General features: G+C 41.5%; 1 protein-coding gene across 2 annotated transcripts in view; it reads right to left on the minus strand.

Moving 5' to 3' along the window:
- The window catches only part of elk1 (ETS transcription factor ELK1), a 32,794-nt gene continuing 6,710 nt past the window's right edge, over nt 1–26,084 (minus strand). Inside the window, exons 2-11 of one of the 2 annotated variants that reach the window (XM_039604258.1) lie at nt 20,803–21,011; nt 20,525–20,710; nt 20,256–20,429; nt 17,603–17,749; nt 16,881–17,297; nt 16,635–16,785; nt 16,339–16,487; nt 14,075–14,158; nt 12,526–12,627; nt 1–8,027 (exon numbers count right to left, since the gene is read on the minus strand). In XM_039604258.1, coding sequence (XP_039460192.1) covers nt 7,929–8,027; nt 12,526–12,627; nt 14,075–14,158; nt 16,339–16,487; nt 16,635–16,785; nt 16,881–17,297; nt 17,603–17,749; nt 20,256–20,429; nt 20,525–20,710; nt 20,803–21,011 — 1,718 coding nt within the window. In that variant the 3' untranslated portion in view covers nt 1–7,928. Of the gene's footprint in view, nt 8,028–12,525; nt 12,628–14,074; nt 14,159–16,338; nt 16,488–16,634; nt 16,786–16,871; nt 17,298–17,602; nt 17,750–20,255; nt 20,430–20,524; nt 20,711–20,802; nt 21,012–26,084 lie in introns of both variants that reach the window. The other variant, XM_031759183.2, reaches the window with a different exon arrangement.

A 26,084-nucleotide genomic window follows, 5' to 3' on the forward strand; every position in this document is an offset into this window, starting at 1 on the left:
TACAGGACAAAATAGTTTTATTACCGTCCTCCCAGTGTGTGTGCATGTGTGTTTGTAGAAAACAAGAGGAATCATCAGCATAACATGGTACACCAACAAAAACTAAAATCATGTCCATAAAAAATAGCTTTTCTTTTAAATGGTTCCAGTAAATAACATGTTAAACATGTAGAACTCTATCTCAGAAAAATAAAAGCAGCCCCGCCCCTTTACATCAATAAACTCCATGGCCAATCACAGCCGAGGAGGGGAGGGGCCACGCAGGATCTGACAGCAACGACAGACCACAGGAACAACACGTCATTAACAACCCCCAGCCCATTGGTTAGGCCTGTCACATGGTACAGAATATATAGCATATTCATATGTTCAGATTATATTTCGCATCTATATACAGTGAAGATTTCCACACAAACTGTGGACAGAAAACCTCTTTACAATTAGGAGGCGCGTCAGCCATCGGCTTCCGGAGCTCTCTGTCTGTCATCCTGCTGCAAAGGATCATGGGTCAGTGCTCTCTCCCCCAAGTTTAAATTGCTAGTTTTGCCCTCAAAACTAGCAATTTAAACTGTACAATTAAGGCTCAATAACCAAAGGATGAAACCGCTCGACAGACGATTTCCAAACATGCAAATGTTAACCAAATGTCAAGAAAAAGACTAATGTAACGTCCCTTCTTTCATTTTTCATGTTACATTTTGCTGTTAAAACTTTTATTATTACAATACAATACTCTGGGTGGGCACAAATAAGTATATAATTTTTAAACTACATTTAGTTAGATCCATTAACATCTAACAAAAAAAAAAAAAATGCAAATTAAAAAAAATATATATATATATATGAATGACAGCATTTAAAAATTTAAATTTTTGCATAATGATAAACTTTCCTGGCAAGAAAGAGTTTAAGCTTAAATTCTAGTTATTTTCCCAATTTATTTTCAACAAACCTTTGACATAAGGAGGCAACTCTTTCCTGTAACGGAGCTCGGTGAAAACAAGAACCGCCATCATTTAATTTCTCGTTTTACACCTTTGTTTTAAGTTTTATTCCATCTTTGTCATTATAACAAGCAGCTGCTCGTACTTCCCACCATGAATGACCTATTTCATATTTAAACTATTAAAAAGTAAAGCAGATACATACATATGATAACAGGAAGCAGATTGTAAATATTAGTTATAAAAAGAAATGTCTCTCTTAAAAGAGGTGTGAATATTTATTCATTTTGCATGTTACGTTTCGTCATTGAACAAGTCCTATATTAGATGTATTACCATATCAAAGTTACTACAATTCTAAACAGTGTTACATTAAGACAAAGATTCATTAAGTTGCACTGAGCTGGTATGCACACGAACAGTTTCTGAAGTGCAGCTGGACGGTACGCTCAGCTGCAGAACGACCGGCAGCAAAGTCTGTCCAGGCTTTGGAGGTCAAATATTACATCAGGATTCATTTGGTCACATCTGTGAAAAACCCAAACAACTTTTGGTTTATGAGATGAAAATCACTGAGAAAACTCCAGGCCTCAAGTGAACAGACAGAAAGCTCAGGAACAACAGATTTTCCTCACTGGATTTAAGGAACGCCTTCCTTTATAAGTGTCACGAAACCAGAGCAGAAAATATAACTGATGATGTTTATGAAGTGAAACTCATCACCAAATACTGAGTACATGTCCACAGACCGCCTATCACTGCAGGAACCAGTTTTTTTTTTTAGCTTTCAACTTTCATATGTTCAGATCTCAGGAACTAACTATGCAGAAACCCTTTCTGTAGGTACCGTTGAGCGGCTTCAATTCTGACTCGGAGAAAGCGCCCAAGAACTTTGTTAAGGCAGATACCTTTACAACACTTTGCCCCTACAGTGAAAAGATGCCTTATGTAACTGGAGGCAGGGGTTTGCTTTGCCTCTTCCATAACGTGGCTTCACTTTCAGTGATTCACATTTGAGAGAGACAGTTTAAGACTTCTGTGAATTAAAGACGTCTGAAAATATCGTTTTAAGACTTAAAGGCCTGCAGGTGAAGTATTTCCTCAAATGTCACTTTGCAAGCATCTTTCATCTGCATACAGGCAGCGTTTGCAAAGCAGACCCTTCGTCAAGTTCACTCAGACGGTGATGAGTTTCAAAAACAACATTACCCAGAATGCAAAGCAGTTTCTAATCGATATAAAGACATTCGTCATGTTCTGCTGGTGAGAGAAAGGTTAGCTTGAAGTTAAACATGTCGGACTCAAACCCTGCGTCCAAAACTCGATACACAAAGTTCAGCTTTTCTCGATAAATGGCTTATTTTTCATCGTCATGCTCTAAAAGATACACAACAGGGAGTATCTTTTTTTTTTTTTTTTAAATGAGGATGCATCTTTCTTCTGCTGCAGCTGAAATCTTTAAGGCTTCGTCGCTCTTTAAATCTTATACGCAATATAAACACGTCATCTCTGATAGAAAAATAGAGTCATGCTGTAAAGAGAGAACAGTCGAACACGATGGCTTGGTGCTGCGTTTACGTCGCCGCAAAGGCTGGGAAATCCCGCTGTCAGGGACCGATCTGAGGCTGAATTCAGAGGAGCTGATGATGGATGGTTCCAGCTTGGATCAGGTAGAGAAAATTAGAACCTATCTTGAATCAGATTTTTGTTCCTTTTTAAACTTCACATTGTAAAAGAAAATTAAGTGGTAAACGGTTTGAAAGATTTTGCTTTTTCAGGATGTTTCAGGTATTTAACGAGTTGCAGAATAACCTCAGTGAAGGTGGAAACACTGAATACGAGCTTCACTCAGTCCCTGACGCTCCAGCTGTGTGTGTGTGTGTGTGTGTGTGTGTGTGTGTGTGTGTGTGTGTGTGTGTGTGTGTGTGTTTGCACAGCTATCTTTGTGGGAATCAAATAGAGGGTCAACCTTGTGAGGACCCACCTTTGAAAGGTTGGGTAGTCGGGCTTTTCCTCTCATCTATGAAGCATCTGTCCAAATCCAGAGCGCCCCCTGTCCTCAGCCTGAACCTCGCTGCAGACGCTGCACTGCTCTCAGCTCAACCAACCTTGAACCTTAAAGCTTAGATTACTTGATACTTGCTGCCATTACATTTGACTGTAAACAAAGACACATTTTTCTATTAAAAATATTCCAAAAAGTGCCACGGAACAGCACACACAAGACAGGTCCAGTTCTACGACTTGAATTAGCAGAGGGGAACATCTGTCAAATCAAAACAAATTACATTTTTCACAATAATATTGTGTAGGATGCAAAGAAGTTGGACATTTGAACATGAGAGTCAATAGCGACTGACTCACTTTGGCCATTAGTGGAAGTGCAGAAAAGTGCAGTTCCTGCTGCGCTTCGACACCTGCCTAAATATTTCCAACTTGTCTGTTGAACTTTAAACACTGTTGGAGCAAAGCCACTTCCGCTTTCTTACCTTTTTCTGAACCAGTCAGGTCTGCGACCCAAAGCGTAGTATTGTACAGAAATATGGATGACTGTGCATGGATGACTGTTAGTGCAGTATTTTTCTTTCCCCCATCATACTTTTCAAGTAGAAACAGGTAGTTACAGATTCGGTAATGACACCATGTTGCTGGTAAAAAGCACAGCAGTGATGCTGCAGTAATTTGTGGCGTGGTCGGCACAGCACAGCAGTGCACCCTAAACTGTAATCCTAACAGAAATGTCACTGAAATACTGAAACGCAATGTTATGAATTTGGAGAAAGGTGTAATTCAAATATGAACACAAGTTTTCTTTAACCTTTGTTTTCTTGGAGCATGTTCTGCACCTTCTGGGTATCTATGCTCGAGCTTCCTCCTCACCCTTGATGCAAACGTGGCAGATGATCTTATTTATGTGATAAAGACGTGTAAGTGTGCAACGAGCCAGAGCGCAAGATGTGCCAGCAGTAGCAACATCACAGCGAGTAACTGAGCAAAGCTTGAGTTGGACAGACCAACGCCTCCAATGAATCCTCACAAAGACTGCATTGTGTGTATGTGTGTGTGTGTGTGTGTGTGTGTCTGCAGCCTCGGCGTCACACACAGAAGCATAGAAACACATTAACAGCTCCAGCAGCAACTACGATAACAACAGCAATGACAACAGCAACCTGCAGGGCGGCAACAGTCGGGTCAGGTTACCATGGCAACCACAGCTAGCATTAGAAATAACATGTACAACAACAACATCAACAGTCTGTTTTTTTTTTTTTTTTTTTTTTTTTTTTTTTTTGAGGAACATGAGTCAGTGTCTGTCTACAATTTTTGAGGAAAACAAACAAACAAAATATCTTTTTTTTGGTCTCTGCAGGTTTTTGATGTCGCCACAAGTTCACGTCAAACATGCTTAAAAAAAATCACATGTTCGTGTAAATCAAGCAAAACTCCAGGTCATCTGAGAGAACCAAGTATCCAGTCTGACCTGCTCGGCTCGACTCTGTTTCAGTCATTTTCCATTATAATAGAACCGCATCAGTGTTTTTGGGGTCGTTGTAGCAACACGGCCAAAATTCCTGTGATGTCATTCGTATGCGCCACAACACAACAGTGGAGAATATCGAAGCGTTGGTATACCTGCTGCCAAACCGATGCCAAGTCTCTGCACCTCATCACCGGACCAGGGTGTTGGTTTGTGTGGAGCCACTTTCCCTCACTGCCGGATTTGTCAGTTTGGAATTTCGTGAAGGACTTGCTTTCATGACACATCGAGTGATGCCACTGACTGGCCCACCTGCAGCATGCTGTCTGTTGGCATGCAGTCACATTTTAGGACCATTCAGGACCCCAATGGAGCAGGTACCAGGTACTACCACCTAATGGAAAACCCTGGAAACCGAGCCGAGCAGGTATTAGTGGAAAAGGTCTGTAAACGAAACTAAAAACTGCACAAAATCCAACTAATCATTGTTCTAATGCATGAAGCCTCCTAGCTGTTTGTAAATCATGTACAGTAAACTCATATGCTTCATAGCCGACGCTGAGAGAACAAAACATACAAACGCATGTCTCACAACCTAAAATTATCAAACTTTACCAGCAAGGATTTAAAAAATGTTTAAAACTGGGATTATCTGATACTTTGTTCCACAGAGTTTTGATCTTTTAAAGTTCTTAAGTGGATAAAAATCACTGTGGTGCCCTGAAGATTAGAGGATGTTCATCTTTAAATAATCTCAAATCCAACTGTAAGAACTGACGGGACAACATTTAACACAGTTCTGTTTTTTGGTCAATCAGGTTTCAGCTCAATTTTAGTTTGTTTGAGTTTAGTTTTTAATCAATGAAAGTGTTTAGTGTTAGTTTTTAAAGGTTTCATTTCTTCCTTTTTCATTCAAATTTATTTTATTTTATTTAATTGGCATTAAATCAAAAAGAGTCTACGGGGTTGAAGAGAAAACCCCAACAATCAGCTGATCCCCTGTGAGCAACACTTGGCAACAGTGATGAGAAAGAAAGAGGAGAGATCTCCAGAAGCACCAGGCAGGGAGGGGCAGACGTATACAACACCCGAGAAACAAGAAAGAAAACGTTGCAATCTGCAGCAGGGAGTGAAAAGATGGGAGTGGAGAAGTAACTCTCAGTGCATCATGGGAAGTCCTCCAGCAGCCTGAGCCTACAGCAGCAAAGCTACCAGAGTCTAAAAGTCGAGATTAGCCTGAACACCGAAGGCTCTGCCTCTCGTTCTAACTTTTAGAAACTCAGTAAACAGAAGTAAGCCAGCAGTCTGCGAGTGAGGTGTTGTGGTGGGATTACACGGTACTACGAGGTCGTTGAGATTTGATGGTCAGATTATTTATGACCTTGAGGAGTTTAAGTTCAACTCTGAGAGCAAATTTGACCAAACTGACAAAGACTAAAGTTAGAGCCACTTCCTGTGTATTTGTATTTTATCTGAAAGTTTAGTTTTTATTTAAATTTCAGAGAACTAAAATATTTTTTCACACACAGATAAACAGATAAATCCGCCCCTGCCATCAAGGACGTCTTCCGAGATCCAATTAAATACGTTTAAGCCATAAATGAAAAAAAACATTTTCTTAGTCATCTTGTTCCAAGGTTCACACTAGAGACCATCTGATGCTTTTCTAATGCCTTTTTAATTTTGAAATGTTGTGCTGATGTTTGTACAAAATGAGGACGTAAACTTGGACTCCAGGATGTTGGAGAATTTATTTTTTTCATGTTTTTTGGTGCTTTATTAAACACAAATTGATCAAATTATTTGAAATGTTTCAATCATAAGCACCGGTATGACAGAGTGTCATTAAGCTGGGTCCTTTGTTGTTGTTTTTTGCACAGAAAAAGCTTTCAATATATTAAAAGATGTCCTGCAATCTCAATGAAAGGAGAATAAATGTGACTCTTTCAACTTGTGGCAACATCACTGCAGATTTGTTCCAAGGCTTTTGGGAACAAAACATTTATTTTTCAAAGTTGCTCAAATAAAATCTCTGGAATGACTGCTGAGATTCAAACAATAAGCAGTTGTTAATAAGTAACGCAAACTCATCTATCACTGTTTTAAAACCAAAGGAATGTGACTCTGTCCTCAGTAAAACCTTTAAATCAAGTCTGACAGACACTTCAGTTCAGTTTGGACATTAAACTCTGTGAGAAAATATACAATCTGTCACATTTAGACACATTTATAGAGAAAGAACTTGGCTTTGAAAAACCTCAGGTCCACCGTCATCTTCATCCTTTGTGATTGGTCAGTTCGAAATGCTGCTGAGGAGTCCACTAAAAACAAAACAAAAAACAAAGAACCAAAAAAAAAAAAAAAAACAGGCCATGCAGAACCGGAGAAAGGCGTGACCTTTAAAATCGGCCAGTAAGAGCAAAGCAACAACCCTTAAATGGCTCTGAAAGTCATTTCTGAAGAAATCCAGCAGAAGGTGAGTTTATAAAATGTCAGTGTTGGTGCTGAAATTAAATTCCAACTGGGAGAGGGTCACCTGGTAGCTTAAAAAATGTGGGAAAAAAAAGATGAGACTGTTTTAAAAACAGTCAAGAACCTTTAAGGAATCTGCAGAGAAAGGTGCATTGAAAACAAGACAGAAATAAATAACCTCGAGTTTAAAAAAAAAGATCCCATCAGAAAAAATGTGAGATTATGAGGAACTGCAGATCCTTTTACACACATCCATGTGAACGTTCGTGAGACCCTCCTTCCAGTCTGCGATCAGTTACTCCCAGAAAACGTCAAGTCAAATCTGCTGTTTAGTAAAAACTCAAATAAGAGACAACTCCAGCTTTTCTCCGGTTTCCCCTCCGTCACACACTGAAGAAACCGTTTGAAAACAGACATTTGTTTGCTGTCAGTTTTCAGTAAGCAGACCGGCTATAAAAGCCATCTTCAAGGTTAAGCTGTTTTATTTCACAACAGTCACGTCAGAGCACTTTTACATCGTAAGGTAAAGACCTCACAATATTATAGAAAGAAGTCCAACGGCAGGTTAAAAAACACCAGTAGAAAAAGAGAAAAACATCCCTCCGCCTTCTCGTGGCCTTTAGATGCCGTTTATGTCCTCGTGTCGGCTTCTTGTGATGAGTTCAAGTCGAGAGAAGCATCTGGTTCTCTCGAAACCCCGCTGTCATAGTGTTTGAGTACAAAGCTATGAAAGAAACAGGAAGGTGGAACGAGCACAAAGCGCAGATTCCCACCTGTTAGAAAGTGTAAGAATCAGCGGAGGGTCTGACTGTTCCTCGGCTGTGAACGCGTCCACCAGTGAAAGGCCGACATAAACCATCACACCTACCAGTAAGAGTCAGCCGATGCAGCTTAAACATCTCATGGTGTCGGGTTTTTAGTGATGCATTTCAGAGTCAGTGCAGATCCGGCTTTTCCTCCGACCCTCCAGCAGTTGAGGAGATCGTTGGGCGAGGTTGTGCCCTGTGAAGAGTTGCTTCAGGCGGGCGGGGAGCTCAGGGCTTCTGGGGCCCCGGGGAGAGGACCACGGGGGTGGAGAGGCCGTCGACGCTGAGAGCCGGGATGTGGATCTGATTACTGCCGTTAGAGGGAAACTGAAAAGACAGAAAGAGACAATGAAGATGAAAAGTTGACGTTTTATTTTGAAGGAATGTTAGAAAATATCCTGCCAACTTGGTAAAAATCAGCTGTTTTTCCAGCTGAAAAGTCTCTTCGCTTTCTTTCTGTTTTGTCTTTCTGTAGAACATGATGCACACTGATGAAGTTTATGAATTATTTTTCTTCCTCAGTAGCCAATTTACTGATTCTAGGACATTTAAGGCATTTTTATGCAAACTGAGCCCGTTGCTTCTGAACACTTTAAGGTTTGTACATTGAAGAAGAATGTGTAACGATTCCTTTTTATGCCTGCATGCCATTTTATCTGTAAACACAAAAGTTTTGAATAAAGTTTTGATGTTAACAATCCATTAAAATTTGGTTCTGCAGTCTTTATTTATTTATTGGTTGAAAATTGCCTCAACTTAGAAACCATGATTCTTACAAGTGCGGTGTGTGTTATCCACATGTAGAAAGTAACATATTAAAATTTAAAGTATCACGTCACATTTGACCTCTGACCTCACACATCTGGATTTCTTTCAAGTTGACCCATAAATATTTTATATCTTTAAAATATAGTCAAGAAAACGAGAATGAGCTGCCTAGTTAGAAATAAACTGTAGCATAACAACGTAAAAAACCAGCTGAGCACTTTTGCCGTCAATGAGTTAAAATGGGTTAAAACACAGCTTTTTCTAGCAGGTCATGAAAGATGTTACTGAGGAGCTGCAGGGTTTTCACAGCCTGCAATTTTTAGCTGCACCACAAGGAGGCGACAAAGTATCACAGAATCACGATACAAACAACAGAGAAAACTTCATAACACCTTTGTCTCAGAACACAGGAAGAAATGATTTAATGATACTAGTTATAGACAAATCAGTGCTTAAACTACCCAACTGTGCGTACAGGCATGCAAAAATTAAAAAATATTTAATGTTTCAAGCTTCTCCCTCTTCTTTTTAAAACATTTTTTGGCTTGGATCCTCGCACCGCCCATCCTTCCTGCCTCCAACACATCAGCTTCAAGCGCTCCCTGTTCAACGGCTGTCTAATATAACCCACATCCTGACAGGTCCCATTGTAACGAGATAATGTGCAGTGTATTTTAGTGCATTATAATCATTATTACGACTCCGTCAGAGAGAAGTGTTAGAATGTGCTGTTGTTTATGCACTGAGTGAACTGAACCTTTAATAACAGATAACAGACGGACTTCAAGCTGGGCCAGAAACCTGCAGGCACACAAACCAGCTCTGTGTGTTCTCGTTCATCTATCAATGTGGGGACTTGTGTTTATTTTAGATCATGCGAGGACGCCCCTCCTCACTTTGGTTGAGACCTTCAGGTTTAAAGGTTTTACACCTGGATTTAGGATCGATGTTTAGAACTATATTCAGATTAAGGCTGACGTCAATACGAGTCCACACACAGTATATGTCGGTTTGCGTGTGTGTGTGTGCGCGCGCACCCTGGATCAGATTCCGTTACCCGCAGTGCACAGCGTCCGTCCGTCCGTGTGTGTGTGTGTGTGTGTGTGTGTGTGTGTGTGTGTGTGTGTGTGTGTGTGTGGTAGAGGAGCTTGTGTCCTGAAAACCAGTTTTTATACTTTGGTGATTCTGTGATGATGATTTCCTCTTCAATGCCAGTAAAGATAAGGGCCTCCCATCTATGATGGTCATCCATAAATCGTCTTCTAATTTCACTACATGAAGCCAGCGTGGCCAGACACCATGCTACAGAGTCTCCACTGAACATATGACTGATGCTTCATCGTGTCATTTTATCGCTCAGGAAATTGAAGACGAGTCAGTTTTCATGAGCGAGCGACAGTTGTTGCTCCATACAGTTGTCTTACATTGAAATTAATTTTTTGCCTTTTACAAAAAAAACCCCAAACAAACAAAAAAACCACATAACAGGCAAAGCACTTCCTCTAATGCCCACCTGGTGCTCGTTCTGAAAGTGTGTTAACGCACAGACTCCCGTGTTAAAATGCATTAAAAGGCATGTTTACAGCCTGGTGCAAAAACCCTTTTCAGCCTCTATGAATATTTTCCACCTTCATAACAACTGAACAGGCAGTGAATGCATCACAGTGTGGGACCTGCTCAGTGCAGACATTCATCAACACTTCCCAGAGAACCGCCGGCTGCACATTGCCCTCCCTGGAGGACATCTCCAGTTCTTGGTATCTCAGCAGGGCGAGGAAAATAATTTAAGACCCTTTTCACCCTGGACATCTAACTGTTCAACCTCCTGCCCTGCAGTACAGGTGCACCAAGCGCCGGGTAAACAAACTCAGTTTTTTCCCCTGGGCTATAGAGCAGGGCGATATGACCAAAAATATTTATCACGATATACATTTGAAAATTTGCGATAACGATATAACTGACGATATAATTGACACTAGACAAAATACTTTACAACTCCACAACTTTATTAGTGCAAAAAACCCCATCAATGTATTTTCACTTAAACAAGCAGCTGTTTTTTATGTGCATTAAAGTTATATAAAAATGTAACAGTGCAAATTCCTTGCGGACAGTTTAACCAAAAGGCATTTCCAGTGGAAATTGGCCGACATATCCTCAGCATAACCATGTATAATATCCACAAAACTTAAAAAGAGGTCATACACACACAATACGGTAATATTATGTTGAAGCACAGTACGTATCACTCCGCGAGGCTCCTGCCTACGATAGCCGTAATGCTCCGACAATCCATCAAGCGGTGCGGGTTCGTAGCTTAGCAAAGTCGTACTAAAACATTTGACAGATTTTCGTGTACCACATAAAATCGTTTCGAGGTCAGTAAACACAACCAGAATTCATACATAAGGCACACGGGATTATAAGGGACACTGTCGATTTTCAGAAAAATCAAAGGATTGATTTTAAGTGTGCCGTATTTTCCAAACAACACTGTAATAACGACGGCCCGCTAGCATGCTCTACCAAACATAGTGCTTTGTTGTGTGTCTGACGGACGAAAGCTAAACCAGTTCCACACCACTGAAGTTGCAGCATTTTTACAAACCAATTCTGGTTCATCCGTTTCACTCAACGATCCACTTTCGCTCTTCTCATTCTGCATCGCCGCCATGTGCGTATGTAAACATAGGCACTGCGCATGCGCGTTTTACCCACATTCTATCGCGATATTTCATTTTCCTATCATTGCCCAAAATTACACCGGTATTACCGTGAACGGTATGATATAGCCCAGCCCTACTGGGCTATCACAAATTTGAGCTTGTATAAATAAACAAAACAAATTATTATTTAGCAACTAATTTGAAGTTCAACAGTGAATGGTGAATCCTTAATGTGTGAGTGTCTTCTTTATAACAGCCTTTATTCTTTACATAGTTTTATAAGCTTTCATCGTTTTTACTCATTTTTTTACTTCACTGTTTTTGCACTGTACAGAATATTTCACCAAATCTTGGATATGTCTTATGTACAGTGACGATAAAGGCTTTCTATTCTATTCTAATCTACAGTACGGCTCCTGCAAGACGTTTGTGGTTCCGTTTTGTTGCACTAATTAGCCGGTGTCTGTGTGTGTGATGCACCCATACAGTCTATAGTTGCAGCTTGCTGCAGAACCCAAAACCAAAGGGTGACATGATGGTGGCTACGTCCATCTTTTATACAGTTTATGCTTGTAGCCACTCACTTCTACGTCGGGCTGTGAAAACACAGCTTAGGGAAATAAGAGAATTTTTCTGCTTTTATGTTTATATTTGTTTGAAATTTGGCTGCAGAAAAATATTTAAGTGAAAACTTATTTAATGACAAACTCAACAGAAAACATGCACACAGAGATAAAGGAATGATAATGATGACAGACGGCCTCTAAAATGATCTTTTCAGCGCAGACTGAGACATGAATTGTTGCAGAAGGAATGAAGGGGGTGACCACAGGCAGTAGGAATTCACTTCTGGTGTAAATGAGCATCTACGTGTCTAAACTTCCCAACTAACAGCTGCTGATTATTGAACGTGAACCAGTGTGCATGACGGCGTGCGTGAAGTGGCAAGCAGAACTGCAAACTTGCTGCACAAACGTGTGAATTTTCTGTGAAACTGAAGCTGTGGTTTCATTTACCAAACCTGCATACAGACAAAGCCCAAAGCATTATGTGGCTGTAAGCAAAGGTTCAGTGTGAGCTCTGCAAACCTGTGAACAACCTACAGATTATATTTTAAAAGACGAGTATCTTATTGTGAGAACCAGCTCTGAACACTTTTTCCTTTCAGTTTTCACCACAAACTTCACCTGCAGACTGATTCTTTTCTCTCTCACCAAAACAATATTGTCTTATAGTTCCTGCACATGTTTCCAGCTGATTAAAGGATTTTACTGTGAAGGAGTTTTTTGTTACTGAAGTGAATTTTGTTGCACTTGTTATGTTCCATTTGTTTGTGCATTTGTGTCTCAGGATGTCGGAACTGCATGCAGTGGGCTCAGTGTATTTATTACCTGGAAGGAAAGTTTAGCTGGCGATCGAGGAGCGATGGGACTGAGCGTGCTCCAGAAGTGGATGGTGGAGGGAAGAGGGCTGGGAGTCAACAGGACCGGAGTCTGGAAGGATAAATGGACAGAAACATCCAAGAGTGTTTGACAGGAATGGACATTTCAAGAAAAAACAATTGACAAATGATTCAACTTCCTGTGTGGACGTCCCAACTAGATTCAGTTCTGTTTACATCAACAAGTCAGAGTATCTAACAGTGAAATCTGTCTTTATTCCTTTCTGTGGAAGGAATACAGGTAACTTTAGAGGCAGGTTGTTCCTATTGGCTGCTCTACAAATGCAGATGACACATTTAAAGACAGAAAATGTTCAAAAAAAAAAAAAAAGAAGAGCTTTGATTCAAGAACTGCTGACACTGCAGAACAAATCAAAAACAGGAAGAATGACTCATCAAAACAGCTTCAATATCGATGCAGCGTTTCAGACTGAACAATGGACTAAACCAGAGCTCAATCTGATCTCAGCCTATTAAACCTGAACTTTAAAGTCTTCATATGTGCATATACTCTAAAGGTTTCCCCTTTCTTTTCTTAATGAAAATGTCTGAATTCAATGTACCATCCTTTTAGCCGATGGACAGGCCGAGGTATCGGAAGGAAAACTCAGATCACAGAAGATCTTTAAACACATCCAAGACCTTCACGTGTAATTAGAGACTGAAGAACAATATTTTCACTCACTTGTATTGAAAATGACTTTTTGAGGCCATTAAACGTTTTTCTAAAAACAACAACAACCAAAAAGATGAAAAAATTATCTTTTTTATGAATAAAGTTATTTATGATTCAAACATGTTTCCCGAGACTTTGAACTTTGGGTACATTTCTGTTCCCATGTACTAATTAATTCAGTTTTATTTATACAGCGCCAAATCACCACAATAGTCGCCTCAAGGCGCTTTATATTGTAAGGTAGAACCTACAATAATACATACAGAGAAAAACCCAACAATCAAATGACCCCCTATGAACAAGCACTTTGGCTACAGTGGGAAGGAGGGGGGAGGATTCAGGGTCACCTGGTCCAGCCCTAACTATATGCTTTAGCAAAAAGGAAAGTTTGAAGCCTAATCTTGAAAGTAGAGATAGTGTCTGTCTCCTGAATCCAAACTGGAAGCTGGTTCCACAGAAGAGGGGCCTGAAAACTGAAGGCTCTGCCTCCCATTCTACTTTTAAATACTCTAGGAACAACAAGTAGGCCTGCAGTGCGAGAGCGAAGTGCTCTACACTAAACTCTCACAGTCTGCTGTGTGTTAAGTGATTTGAAAGAAAGATAACTTAAACAAACAGCTATAGACAAAACAACAGATAAGTGATGTTCCAGGGAATTCAAGGTCTGTGGTGCTGTAGAGGAAAGTGTTTCGTCTCGGCTTGCTGTCAGCAGCATCGACGCAAAGAGGATAGCTGCTAGAACGACACAATCCTCCAAGTTGTGAACAGACGCCTATATGAATAAAGACACGTGTGCCACACATAGACAGGTGAGCGTGTTTACCAGAGCGTGGGAGGTGATGACAGTCGGGGTGAGCGTGTTGGTCGCTGATCCAGGAGCCAATAAACTGTTAACTGCTGCATTCACCTGCAGAAGGAACAGGAAGCAACACCACACGTTTACCTCTAAACACAGCACGATCATTCACTCATACACTTGCACATACACACAATATATATAATCCCTATAATCTCATATTTTGGAGAAAATAAATAAAAATGTAAAAAGCTCTGATGTGTTTTTGGATTTTTATTTAATCTTGTGACTGCCAAGGCTCACACGGGGTTAGAGTTCAGGGTGAAGGCGCCTACACGCTGTGAGATTTCAGCAAACCTAACAGTCGATTAGAAGTGTGTCACAGAGCTAACAGACTGCAGAATGATTAAACTTATGAATCATGGACTGTGGAGAATTTTTGTTTACGTGTCACATTCATCTTGGTGTGGTCATGATAAGGACTCGAGGACGCAGCACACAAACTACCTTCAGGGTTTTCCTGGATAAAAACATTTTTGGCAATCCCAAAACTTAGACAGCTTTACTACAATATTCAAGACTTTAGAGCTCTTTAAAACGATCACCGAGGACTAAACTCTCTACTTAAATTATTTGTTTATTAAACAACACGTTCTGGGCGTAGCAGGCCTGCTGCGTCTTTGTGTGGGCGTGTCCTATCGCTCTCACCCTGACTCTGGTGCCGTCCTCCTGCAGAGTCAGCGCACAGCTGACTCCACACAGCAAACGGCACTCGAGTCCAAAAGCTGTGAAGAAGAGTCGGCCTGTGCCAGTGGGCAGGCTGGCAGTGTCGTTTCCTGCTGTGTGGAAAGGAGTGCATGTTCCGACTGAATCCCTCCGTTTCATACTTTGTTAACAGCATCGACATCTTTCTGCTGATGTCGCTTTGCTTTTGATAGAAATAACTGCCCAGCTTTCTCCCTAATTAAGATCCTTTTAATAAAACCTAAATAAATAAAAGATATTTAAACTGATTATTTATGCTGAAGTGGAAATATCTGGGTTTTTACAGACTCAAAATGAGCCTCTGTGGGGGTGACCACGGACTTCTGCATGACTGTCAATTAATTTTTGTTACTGTCTTAACAGGAATATGCAGAGACTTCTGTTATGTGTAGTCATCCACTGTCACTTTAAAAATATATATTACAATGTGTACAATAAAATATATATTGATTTTACTCTTTGTTTACAGGATACATGTTATAAATTTGTGGTTACACTTAATCTTGTTGTATTTTGAAGTTGTCATATAGTCATTTACATTTGCAGTATGTGCTGCTGATGTACAAAGAAAAGAAAATTAACACATTCAGAGCTGCTAAAAGCTTTAAGAGAAAAAGCTAAAAGCTTTTCGTCCTGGACGTTTTATTTAAGTGCTGTGAGACACATCACAGACTCAAAGGATTCTGAAAACTTCAATTTATCTGATAAATGTCTAACGTTCAAGTTGTTACATAGCACACACAGTGATGTTTCTCCATTTCACAACCATAACCTGATTTTTCCAGTGTTAAAACATGACTATATGAGAAAATGTCTTTGACACTGAGGGATTCACAGCTAGATGATGAGCCTGGTATCAAAGCAGAGGTGAAAAGGTGACCGTTTGTAACCGTTTTGATCCGCCACTTATGCCACCGGTTGCTATGACATTTGATTTTATGTCATAGAAACCCATAGCAGCCATAGTTTACCCAAAATGACTCTGAAGTTTCCAACAAACTGATCAAAGATCCAGAACACCAACGCTTTCCCATGTTCCTCTGAATCACAGGGATTAAGTTTTGATTAGAAACTATGATATATCCCATGATAATGGTGCCACTGGTTGATTAGAAAAAAATATTGTGCTAAACAAAAATGAGATTCTGGATTTTAGATTGTAACAATTGTGATTTGGACAAAATTAAAGTGCTTAAATGTGTTTTTCAGCCCTGAAATTTGGATTTTCTGTCATTGAGTTATGAAGTTCTAACAAAGTGCAAAGTTTTAACTGAGGAGACTGAAACTAGAGGGAAAAAAATCTAAATATGCAGGTAAAATTTTGCATGCCTTCATAAAAAACAAAACAAACAAAAAAACCCTAAAACTTCTTCCAAAGTAAAAATGGGGGTTCAGGTTTTGCCGTTTACAGCCCCAAAATCCAAGAAACACTGACCTCAGACTGTGTCTTCCTGACTTTCTGTTTTAAATTTAAATCTGAACTTTTACATGTGAGATTCAGCAAAGTGACCAGCAGTGTTACAGACCTTATCGAGGGAGAGGCCGGGGGGCAGGGAGGGAGAGGAGGGCAGCTCCAGGCCTCGTGGCTTCTTTTGTTTTGGAGGAACAGCGTCCGAGGATGAAGCTGCTGGAGAGGTCACTGGTGAGGACGTCGTCACCGGGGGGATGACTGGATCTGAAGGAAACAAATCGCAGGAATGAAATCTAATGAATTATGGGAACAGACATAAAAAGAGGAGGCGGTCTCGGTGGGCTCCACGTAGAGAGGGAAGAAAAACCCTTTCCTCAATCAGGGAGATCATCTAAAATGCTTTCCTGTCACCTGTTAGTGTGTCCTGGCCCTCACCCTCTGTCCTCTCCTCCTCTGCTGGCTGCTGAACTCCAACCCCGGCATCAATGCAGGGCGGGGGCGGGCTTTCCACAATGGTGGGGGGAGGCTCTGGCTCTCCCGAGTCACAGATCAGCTGAGGAACCTGGATGGAAGAGCACAGCGCACCACCTTAGCACCATGTTTCTGTTAAACTTTTATTAAAAACCCAGAAATTCCTCCTCCTCTTACCACCTCCACCTGTTTCCCATCCAGTGTCACCATCTCCAGCAGCTCCTGCTCTGACGGCAGATTCTCCTCCTTGATGACAATGGGTGGAGGACGGGCGGTGGGAGGAGGAGCAACAGAGGGAGGAGGAGCAGCAGTTGTCATCGGCACCTGTTGCTGCTGCTGTTGATTGGGAGGTGGGTTGATAATAACGAACACAGGGGCAGGGTGAGACTGATGGGGAGCAGCGTGCGGGTGGTGAGAGGGGAAGTTGGTGGGGTTGGTAAGGCCCCCGCAATCCTCCTGCTGTGGGCCCTGTGTGCCCATTGAGACATGAGGAGGGGGGACGGGGCTCACCGTGCCCCCTCCAAGAGTGATGAGGGTGGATGGGTCCCCCATGTTGGTGAGATAAATCTGGGGAGGGTCGCTCAGCGGAGCAGCAGGAGGATTCTGGGAATGTAAACCAGAGGCGAGAACATTAATAAAGGGGACTTTATTTTCCATCATATTTTTAACGTTCCAGTGGTGGATGTTCACACTGAATACTGATAAAGGTCCAAATAATGACTTCAGTACACGTACAAGTAACGCCTGCGAGTCAAAAACAGGCTTCACACTGACCTAAATGCTTCATTTAAAGTAGTTTTTTCTACTCTTGGATCTGTACGATGTCACTGAGAGCAGAGATATCTCATAAGGTCATCTTAGGTGTTCTCGGACACGTAACCAAGTAGCAGGCGTGACTTTTTACTGACCTGTGATTGGCCATTGGAGTTGGCTGGTATCTGTGGGCTGAGAGCCGGGGTCGGACAGGGAGACGTCTGAGTGACGATCACCTGGAGAACAGAGTCCGCAGCGCTCCCCACGGACGGAGAGGATTTAGACTCCGGTAACACACACCCCTGAGAAGGAGGAGATGGCAAAAAAGGCCTGGAGTTAGAGCAGCTGATTTCCACAAATAGTGCATGTGCACATGCATGTGTTCGTCATATGGCATAGACATGGCACGGCAGCGCAAGAGTCAGGAAGAAAAAGTGTATTAGAGATCCATTCGAAAAACTGAAAAATAAATACGAAAAAAAAAGTGTTAAAAAAATGTACTGTTGTTATTCACGGTAAAATACACAGAGATCTTTATACTTATAAAAACTGCAGCAGGAGTGCTAATGTATACAGCTGTAGTCTTTTAGATAGCACACCTTTCTACATGGTAACAGTCACTGTTGAAGGGGCCGCTCAGGGGCCTCCACAGTCTCATGCAGGGGGTGAGAGGCATTGTCCATAAGCTTGGCTAACACCCTCCTCTCACCCACCTCCTCATGGACTCTGGGGGACTGGCCAGGAGAGAACTGGCCCTCTTCATCAGTCTACTGGAGTAAACTAGAGATGGCACGATACCACTTTTTTATGTCCGATACCGATACCGATATCATAAATTTGGATATCTGCCGATACCGATATGAATCCGATATTGTGTGTTTTTTAATCAATAAAACTATTTTTTTTAATATCTTGCTGCATTTTGTATAAGTTCATACTCAAGTTTAAATAAACAACAACACTAAAGCTATTCTGTTATACCTGTGTGTAAAAAATACACTGCACCCAAAATATTTCATAGTTCAGCAACACTGATCAATCTAATAAACCTTACCTAACTTAAAACCTAACTTAAACCTACTCCATCCTCCCTATTCTGGTATTTTAAAGAGTACTTAGCAGAAATATTAAGCAAACTAACTAATAGGGTTGCAAACTCCCAGCAAAAAAAAAAAAAATAGGAACCACCCCCACCCTCCACCTCATGATGCTTAATCGATGTAATCAACTTTAATTTGATGCAGTGTGGAAAAAAATGCACAGAATTAAATTATTTTTCAAGAATAATTAAATAGATTCAACATCTTTCTTCAACAGAATTGCAGACTGCACAGATGGTACCTTCCCAAAGGAAAAAGTACTATAGCTTACTAGGGTATATAGACTTAACAGTTACTATATACAGTAATGGACTTCTATACATTTTACATCAGATTAAAACTTTGGGTGTAAGATTCAGATAATTATTTATTAAAAGCGAGACATTTTAAATGAGAATAAGAAAGAAAAGTATGTCTTTGTGCCCCTTTTCCTCTTCATGCCCTATCGGCCCCTGGCTAAACTTTGCTAGATCCGCCCCTGCACAGTTACCAGCCGTCAGCTACGTGAAAAGGATCCTGGTGTAGAAAGTAATATTAAATAAATTCTAACAACAGCTTATCAAGCTTAAACGTGCTGCTGTTGTTCAGCCGCTGGTTTCTTCTTTCTGGTGCAAAGTGGGCCAAAAACAAACAAGAGAGATGGACTCGCGACAGAAAAGCCGATCAGCTGATCGTTAAGCAGTTTCACGATTGAAGTAGCGGCAGGAAGGTGAGGGAGGGAGAGAGAGAGGCAGTCGCTCCATATATCGGTTGTTAAGCTTAACGTGGGAACGCTTTACAAACATTCAGAGATGAACTTACACACTTGCTTTACTTCTCTCTGGGATAACTTCCTCGGAGATGAAATGCTGGTTTGGTAGCGAGGCTACAAATACACACAGCCGCTCTATCACATGACGCATACTGCTGCAACCTGCTACTTATGAGCCGAGTTACGCTGTGTTGCAAGTTTTGTGAGATGCTTTTTTGATATTTAATGGATCGGATTACATTTTTTATTTTTCACCGATATCCGATCCAGTAATTTAGGTCAGTATCGGACCGATACCGATACGTAATATCGGATCGGTCCATCTCTAGAGTAAACTGGTGAAACCATTAATACATTAACAGGAGAAAAAGCTAAATATTGCTTTTACTCCTAATCAACTTATAATGACTACGATCCTGAAGATGTGTGAAGTTAACCATAACAAGAAGAATACACTGATTTGACAAAGACTCTAACCAAATCTCATTCAAGACACAACCAGCCCCATCATGGACTGACATGAGGAGCCCACAGGGTTGTTGATGTGCTCACCAAGATTAAACTTTCACTGCTTAAATGTACAAAGATGGTGATGTGAAAACAAGTGTCTAATATTTTCTTATGAACAGCACCTCATTTTTCTGTTCAATTTTGCTGTGATGTGACTCTGGATCAACTTCAGAAGTAGGTCACTTATTAATTGTGACCAGCTCATCATCTGGTAAAATAAATACATTTGCAAAAAAAAAAAAAAAAAAAAAAAATCCTTTCAGAACCAACAACCTGCATAAATCACAGGAATTAAATAACAAAAAAATGTTAGCTGCACGACCTCAAGCAGTGTGAAACACAAAGTCCAGCAGCTGTGCAGAATTATTATTATTATTGTTATCATTATTATTATTATGATTATGAAGTGCACAGAGGGGTCAGGGGGCAACATTTAACTCTTTTTACCTCTCTCGGTGTGCGATCAACCTTGGGGACAGGCTCTTGTTGCAGCAGGAGCTCTGATTTGATTGGCCGTGGATTGGGTGAGGCCTGCAGGGATTGGATGGTGAAGGTGGAGTAGAGGCCAGACTTCATGTAGTCGTTTCTGGAGCTCTTCTGGGAGCTGCTGGGTGATGAGCGCTGGTGATCCACGCAGACAGACGCAAAGAAAGAAAAAAAGCAATCAGCCAATTATTCATAACATCCTGTAGGAAACAAAGGAAGTGTGGACGTACCTGGGGCAAGCCCTTTGTCGGACAAGTTGGTGCCACGCCCCCAAGGCTTTTTGATTGGTTGTTTGAGTCGCATATATCCCTCCTCTGGCCCTCCTCTATAGTGCGTATCGCATCAGGGAGGGAGGGGTCGGGCTGACTTACAAACTTATAGACAAACTTCTGGCCGCTCACCTTCTTTATGATGTTCTGAAAGAGGGGGGGAAAAATGGTGAGCCTGCCGACCTGGAGGTAACGTAGTACTCATTCTGCTGCAGTAACAGTAGTATTATCAGCAGTACCTTGTCGTAGTAGTATCTCAGTGCCCGGCTCAGTTTGTCGTAGTTCATGTTGTGCTTGTTCTTGCGGAGCCCCCACAGGCGGGCCACCTCCTCGGCGTCCAGCAGCTTGAACTCGCCGTCCTCACTTGTCCAGGAGATCAGGTGACGCTGCCGCTGGTCCTCCAGCAGATGAAGCAGGAACTGCCACAGCGTGATGGACGGGTCCATCGCTGAGGACACAGACAGACAGTCGAGGATTGTTTCAAAAATAAAGAACATGCTTATTATAGTAATTTATGGGCAGCTGAATAACCAATATGCCACTTAAATCCAGCTATTAGTTATACTTTTGAAGAAAGGAGTTCTTTCACTGGCTGGTAGGAATAAATATTTAAGATTTCAAAATATTCCAAAAACACTTCGGCAACTGTATTTGAAGGAGACATGTGAGGCAAAACTTTGCTTTACATCTACACTCCCGGGCATTCCCAGGCACGCCACATGCAAGCCTACAAAAACAAACAAACAAAAAAATAATAAAAAAGATGAGGTGCACAAGTGTCACCATCTGCACGGCTGCTACGCAGTCTGCTGCCACCCCAACTCCTTGTTGGCTTTGTCTGCATCCTGAGTGGAGTATGCAACCCAGAAGGAAACGGCGATCAATCCTGGGAGATGTGCTTTACATTCAAAACCATCTGCTACACTGGCTTCAACTCGCTAACAGATTAGCCAGCATATCACACCCAATTTTTCATTTGTCTTTTTTCATGTTTATTAAATCAATTACTTAAGACTGACTAAAATAATGGACACTATGGTTTCCAGTCAGAAATCCAGCATAAAGCTCAGCGTAAAACTGCTGCAGGAAACCCAACAGGTCATCAGAGTAATGAATGACAGGTGAGAGCACAGGTGGGTGAGCTCACCTGAAACAAACTTCAGTTTACGCTATAAAAGCACAACAGAAAAATAATCTACCACAGTCTTACGAGGAATTAATAAGTCATTTTAAAGCTGAAACTTGCTTAAAGTCTCAGAGTGTAATACTTTCCAACTGTCAGACACAATCACACAGTCAGGGGATTTAAGAGAATGAGCACTCTCCAGCAGAAGCCAGAGAGAGACTCCTCTGAGAAGGTCAACATTAAACAGATTACACAGAGGGAGATGCCTGTCAGCCATGGAAATGAACCTCATTACCATTGGCTGACCTGTTACACAACTAACCTATCGAACACCTTGGAAACCATCGCCATGGTGAGACCTTTCATCAATGGTAACCAAGGGCGAGGAGAGAAACACAGAGCAATGAGGAGGGTTCACTGCTGACATCAGCTCACCTCTGCTACTGCCCTGCTCACAGGCACTCAGTACAGCCACTGTGGTGTCAGCATGAATCTGACACATGGAGGACCAGGGATACTCGTGGGTAGCTGTGAACTCCTTATTAATGTTAACGATAATGTTGAAGATTATTATTGGTTTTTAGCGGTATTTATAGATTTGTAGTTTGTTTACAGTTATTTGTCGTTGGCAGCAATAAAAAGCTGACCTCTGTAGTGGGATGGTCACTGCTGTGAGAGTGGGACATGATGTGGTCAGACTGCGATAATATACATGTCCACATTTTGAAAGCAGGCGCAGTAGCTCATCTGGCCATCTTGATTCCCAGGTTATTACGTGAAGTGACAAATGTGACCTTGACCTTCAGCACAATCACAGGATTCACAGAATCAGCAATCACCCATCAGCACACAGCGTGACCTGACCCTGGACGGGATAACCCACCCAAGTATATTAAATATCTTAAATTTGCAATTTTTTCCTTTGACGTGTATTTTTTTTTAGGCATCCAAGGAGACGCCACCATCCATGTTCGGCCCATCACTAGTCAATCCCCTCACTCTTATTTTCAAAGTCCAGTTACTGCTAACTAGCTCTGACTCCTCTAGACTGGGCTCCATCTTCCCGAGCTTGCTGCGGGGCGACACTGTGGAGCTGCACTCCAGTCCCAGAGTAAGACTCTGCATTACTTTGTAATTTATTCTACGTATACTGGACTATTAAAATATTTAAAGAGCAGAACCTTTAAATGAATATTTATTTAAATAAATAATTTAAGCAAATGGGCAACACGGTGGCACGGTGGTCAGCACTGTTGCCGCACAGCAAGAAGGTCCTGAGTTCAATTCCACCATCAGGCCGGGGTCTTTCTGTGTGGAGTTTGCATGTTCTCCCCGTGTTTGCGTGGGTTCCCTCTGGGTACTCCGGCTTCCTCCCACCGTCCAAAGACATGCAGCTTGTGGGGATAGGTTAATTGGATAATCCAAATTGCCACTAGGTGTAAATGTGCGAGTGAATGTGAGTGCGAATGGTTGTCCGTCCCTGTGTGTTGGCCCTGCGACAGACTGGCGACCTGTCCAGGGTGTACCCCGCCTCTCGCCCTATGACAGCTGGGATAGGCTCCAGCGCCCCCCGCGACCCTGAAAAGGATAAGCGGAAGCGAATGGATGGATGGATGGAATTTAAGCAAATGTACATGCAACTTATTTCACTGTGCAAGTTAAAGTCACTGGGATCCAACTTTTTCCAGTGCTGATCCGACATCCATGATAAAATGAATGATCTGTATCAATTACTATGAGGAGGTGGTTGGGATTCATTCTTTACACATACGGAAACATGTGGCTCCACTTAAACACAGATTTCCTAACTTTTTAGAATAAAATGTGACAAACAAATGCATGAAAACTGAAATGCATCTGAATGATCATATGCTGTAAGCTTCCTCCATGCTATGCGAGCCTCCCAGCAACCCACAAACCACTGCTGGCATGCGGCATAGTAAACAAAGAAGAACTGGATAAACCAGATACTCAATCGAGTTTTGGAGCAAGCATCAGATCCAAATCAAAGACCGTTCCAGTCTGTTACTATTCGCTAGTGCAAGTGCACATAATTAGGTGCAGTCAAACTCAATAAATCAGAACAAAAAGAATCTAAGTGAATGGGAAGAACTGCAGAGACGTCAACAGAAACAAGTTTTAACAAGCAGAGCAGAACGGTTTACTTTTACTTTGAGAGGTTAAAAAAGGAAAAACCTTTGCTCTTCAAACAAAGCTATAGCTGCAGACAAAAGGGAAATAAAAGCACCACAAAAGCAGTACCTGGGTAAATACACTTTATTATCTTCCACCACTGCTGCTCAGTAATGATAGAGCAGAGGCTTCAGCAGAACCCTTGGTGTGCTGTTTACCTTGTGCAGGAACAGCAGAGCAAAACCGTGAACCTGATCTCTGCAGGAAAATTCACACAAATACATGACGACGATTACGCCAGATACAAGGGCGCTGTGTGAATTAATGAATGCAGCAGCTAATCTCTGCCCACAGGCTTCAGCGTGGCACAGAGACGAGTCAGATTGTCCTCACACTGTGAGCTGACCATAACAACCACCGCCGCAGACGGTGGGAATCCCATTAGAAATTCTGGTTTCTGAAAAAGAAACTGCATCTGATGAGTTAAAAAATAACAGCCGAAGCCGAGCGACTCGTGCACCTCTCTGCTGACGGTGCAGCGGATTCATTTAACCTATATAAAAGCTTCTTCCTCCCCTCAGCTGCCTGATCTTCTGTCCCATCAATCACTGTAAATGAATAATGTGAATGCTGTTTAAGCATTTCACATAACTGAGATCCTCCTGCACTTTTTTGGCACTCAACTACTTCAGTATACTTTGTGCTACGGAAACCGTTCTGGTATCAAAGTGGTCAACTTTTCCTGGAGAAGCATACCATTATGTTTCTGTTTTGTAAAATATTTAACTTTTTATGAGTTTTATTTGTTGGTTTGAATTGAATGGAGAAATCTTCTAATCCTCTTTAAACCCGGCCTACTTTGAAATGTAACTAGTTCCACATACTTTGAGCTAGAGAAAAAGTTCAAACTTTAAACAGGTCCCAACACCATTAAGGTATTACTAGTTTTGTTATATCTTTTATGTTTTTCATAAGCCGTGCAACAGACCTGGCAACCTGTCCAGGGTGTAGCCTGCCTCTCGCCCTAAGACAGCTGGGATAGGCTCAAGCCCCCCCGCAACCCTGAAAAGGATAAGCGGAAGCGAATGGATGGATGGTTTTCAAACAGTGACATTTTAAGATTTATTAAAAAAAAAAGTGACTGTTCCAAACTGTCTCTGAGACACTGTTCTCAGGTATAAAGAAAGTAGCACCATGTTTGGCTCCAAACTCAAAAGCCAAGCAGTTATCTCCACATTGAACATAATCAAAATTAAACATCATCCCAGGCTCAACACTGAGCACCTGGCCCCGACTCCATTCAAGCTCTGGTTTAAAATCCTGGCAGGATAAACCGGAAAGCTGGAGCTCAATTCTTTCACTGAACAAAAATGTGGGGAAGTTGATTAAAAGAAAAGAAACTGAGCCTCTAAAACTGTCACAACTGTTGAAATGTGTTTATCATCTGTAAAATAGGTTGAAGCTGTTCAGCATGGATGTGAAACAGAAAAGGGGAAATTCAAGCGTTTCCTTCCTTTATTTAATTTTTCTTAAGTTAAGCACTTCATCTGAACATGCATCACATTTTATTGTTTTCTGTTATTTTGAAGTGGAGCCCTACTTTAAATCTTTAAATTATAGCATTAAACATATCAGTAGTCATATATATTAGTTCTATGTTGCATGATCAACACAGTTTGTACTGATCACACTAAATAATTATACATTATGAGGACCTTCGCTTCAAGAAATTGTCTCCGAGTAGACCTCTTTAAATTTTAGTTGAATACTCCTGCAATATACCCTCCAGAGTGGTCGCTTCACTCACTGCCGCACCATCATCACACAGATGCAGTCAGTTATACCCGCTGTAAAGGCGCAAGAAGTCGCTGCTGTAATCTCTTGAACGATAGGTGTCGCCACTCAGACAATATCACGTCAAACGAGCTCATGAGGAGGAGAAGTCGTCAAAACTGGAAGCCAAGACCCAAACTCAAGTTCTCAAACCGATTACAACATCTCACTCTGCGTATTTGCACGCCTCTGAGCTTCTGTGTAGGATTTCTGCGACGGCTGCAGCTCAATGCGCCAAATTACAAAAATGAAGAGGTGACCGACTGACCAACGCGCTGCAAAGATTGTGTCTCACGACACAGGATGTGATGTGATATCGTCATGTGACACCTGAGACACAAACGATGCAGTGAGCATAAAAATGACATAAGGACACAGACACAAGCTGCTCCTGATTGGTGGATTTAAATTCAGCAGATTCAGACCAGT

The sequence above is a fragment of the Oreochromis aureus genome, linkage group 20 (genome assembly GCF_013358895.1).
Source record: "Oreochromis aureus strain Israel breed Guangdong linkage group 20, ZZ_aureus, whole genome shotgun sequence".
In the NCBI taxonomy this organism is placed as follows: Eukaryota; Metazoa; Chordata; class Actinopteri; order Cichliformes; family Cichlidae; genus Oreochromis; species Oreochromis aureus.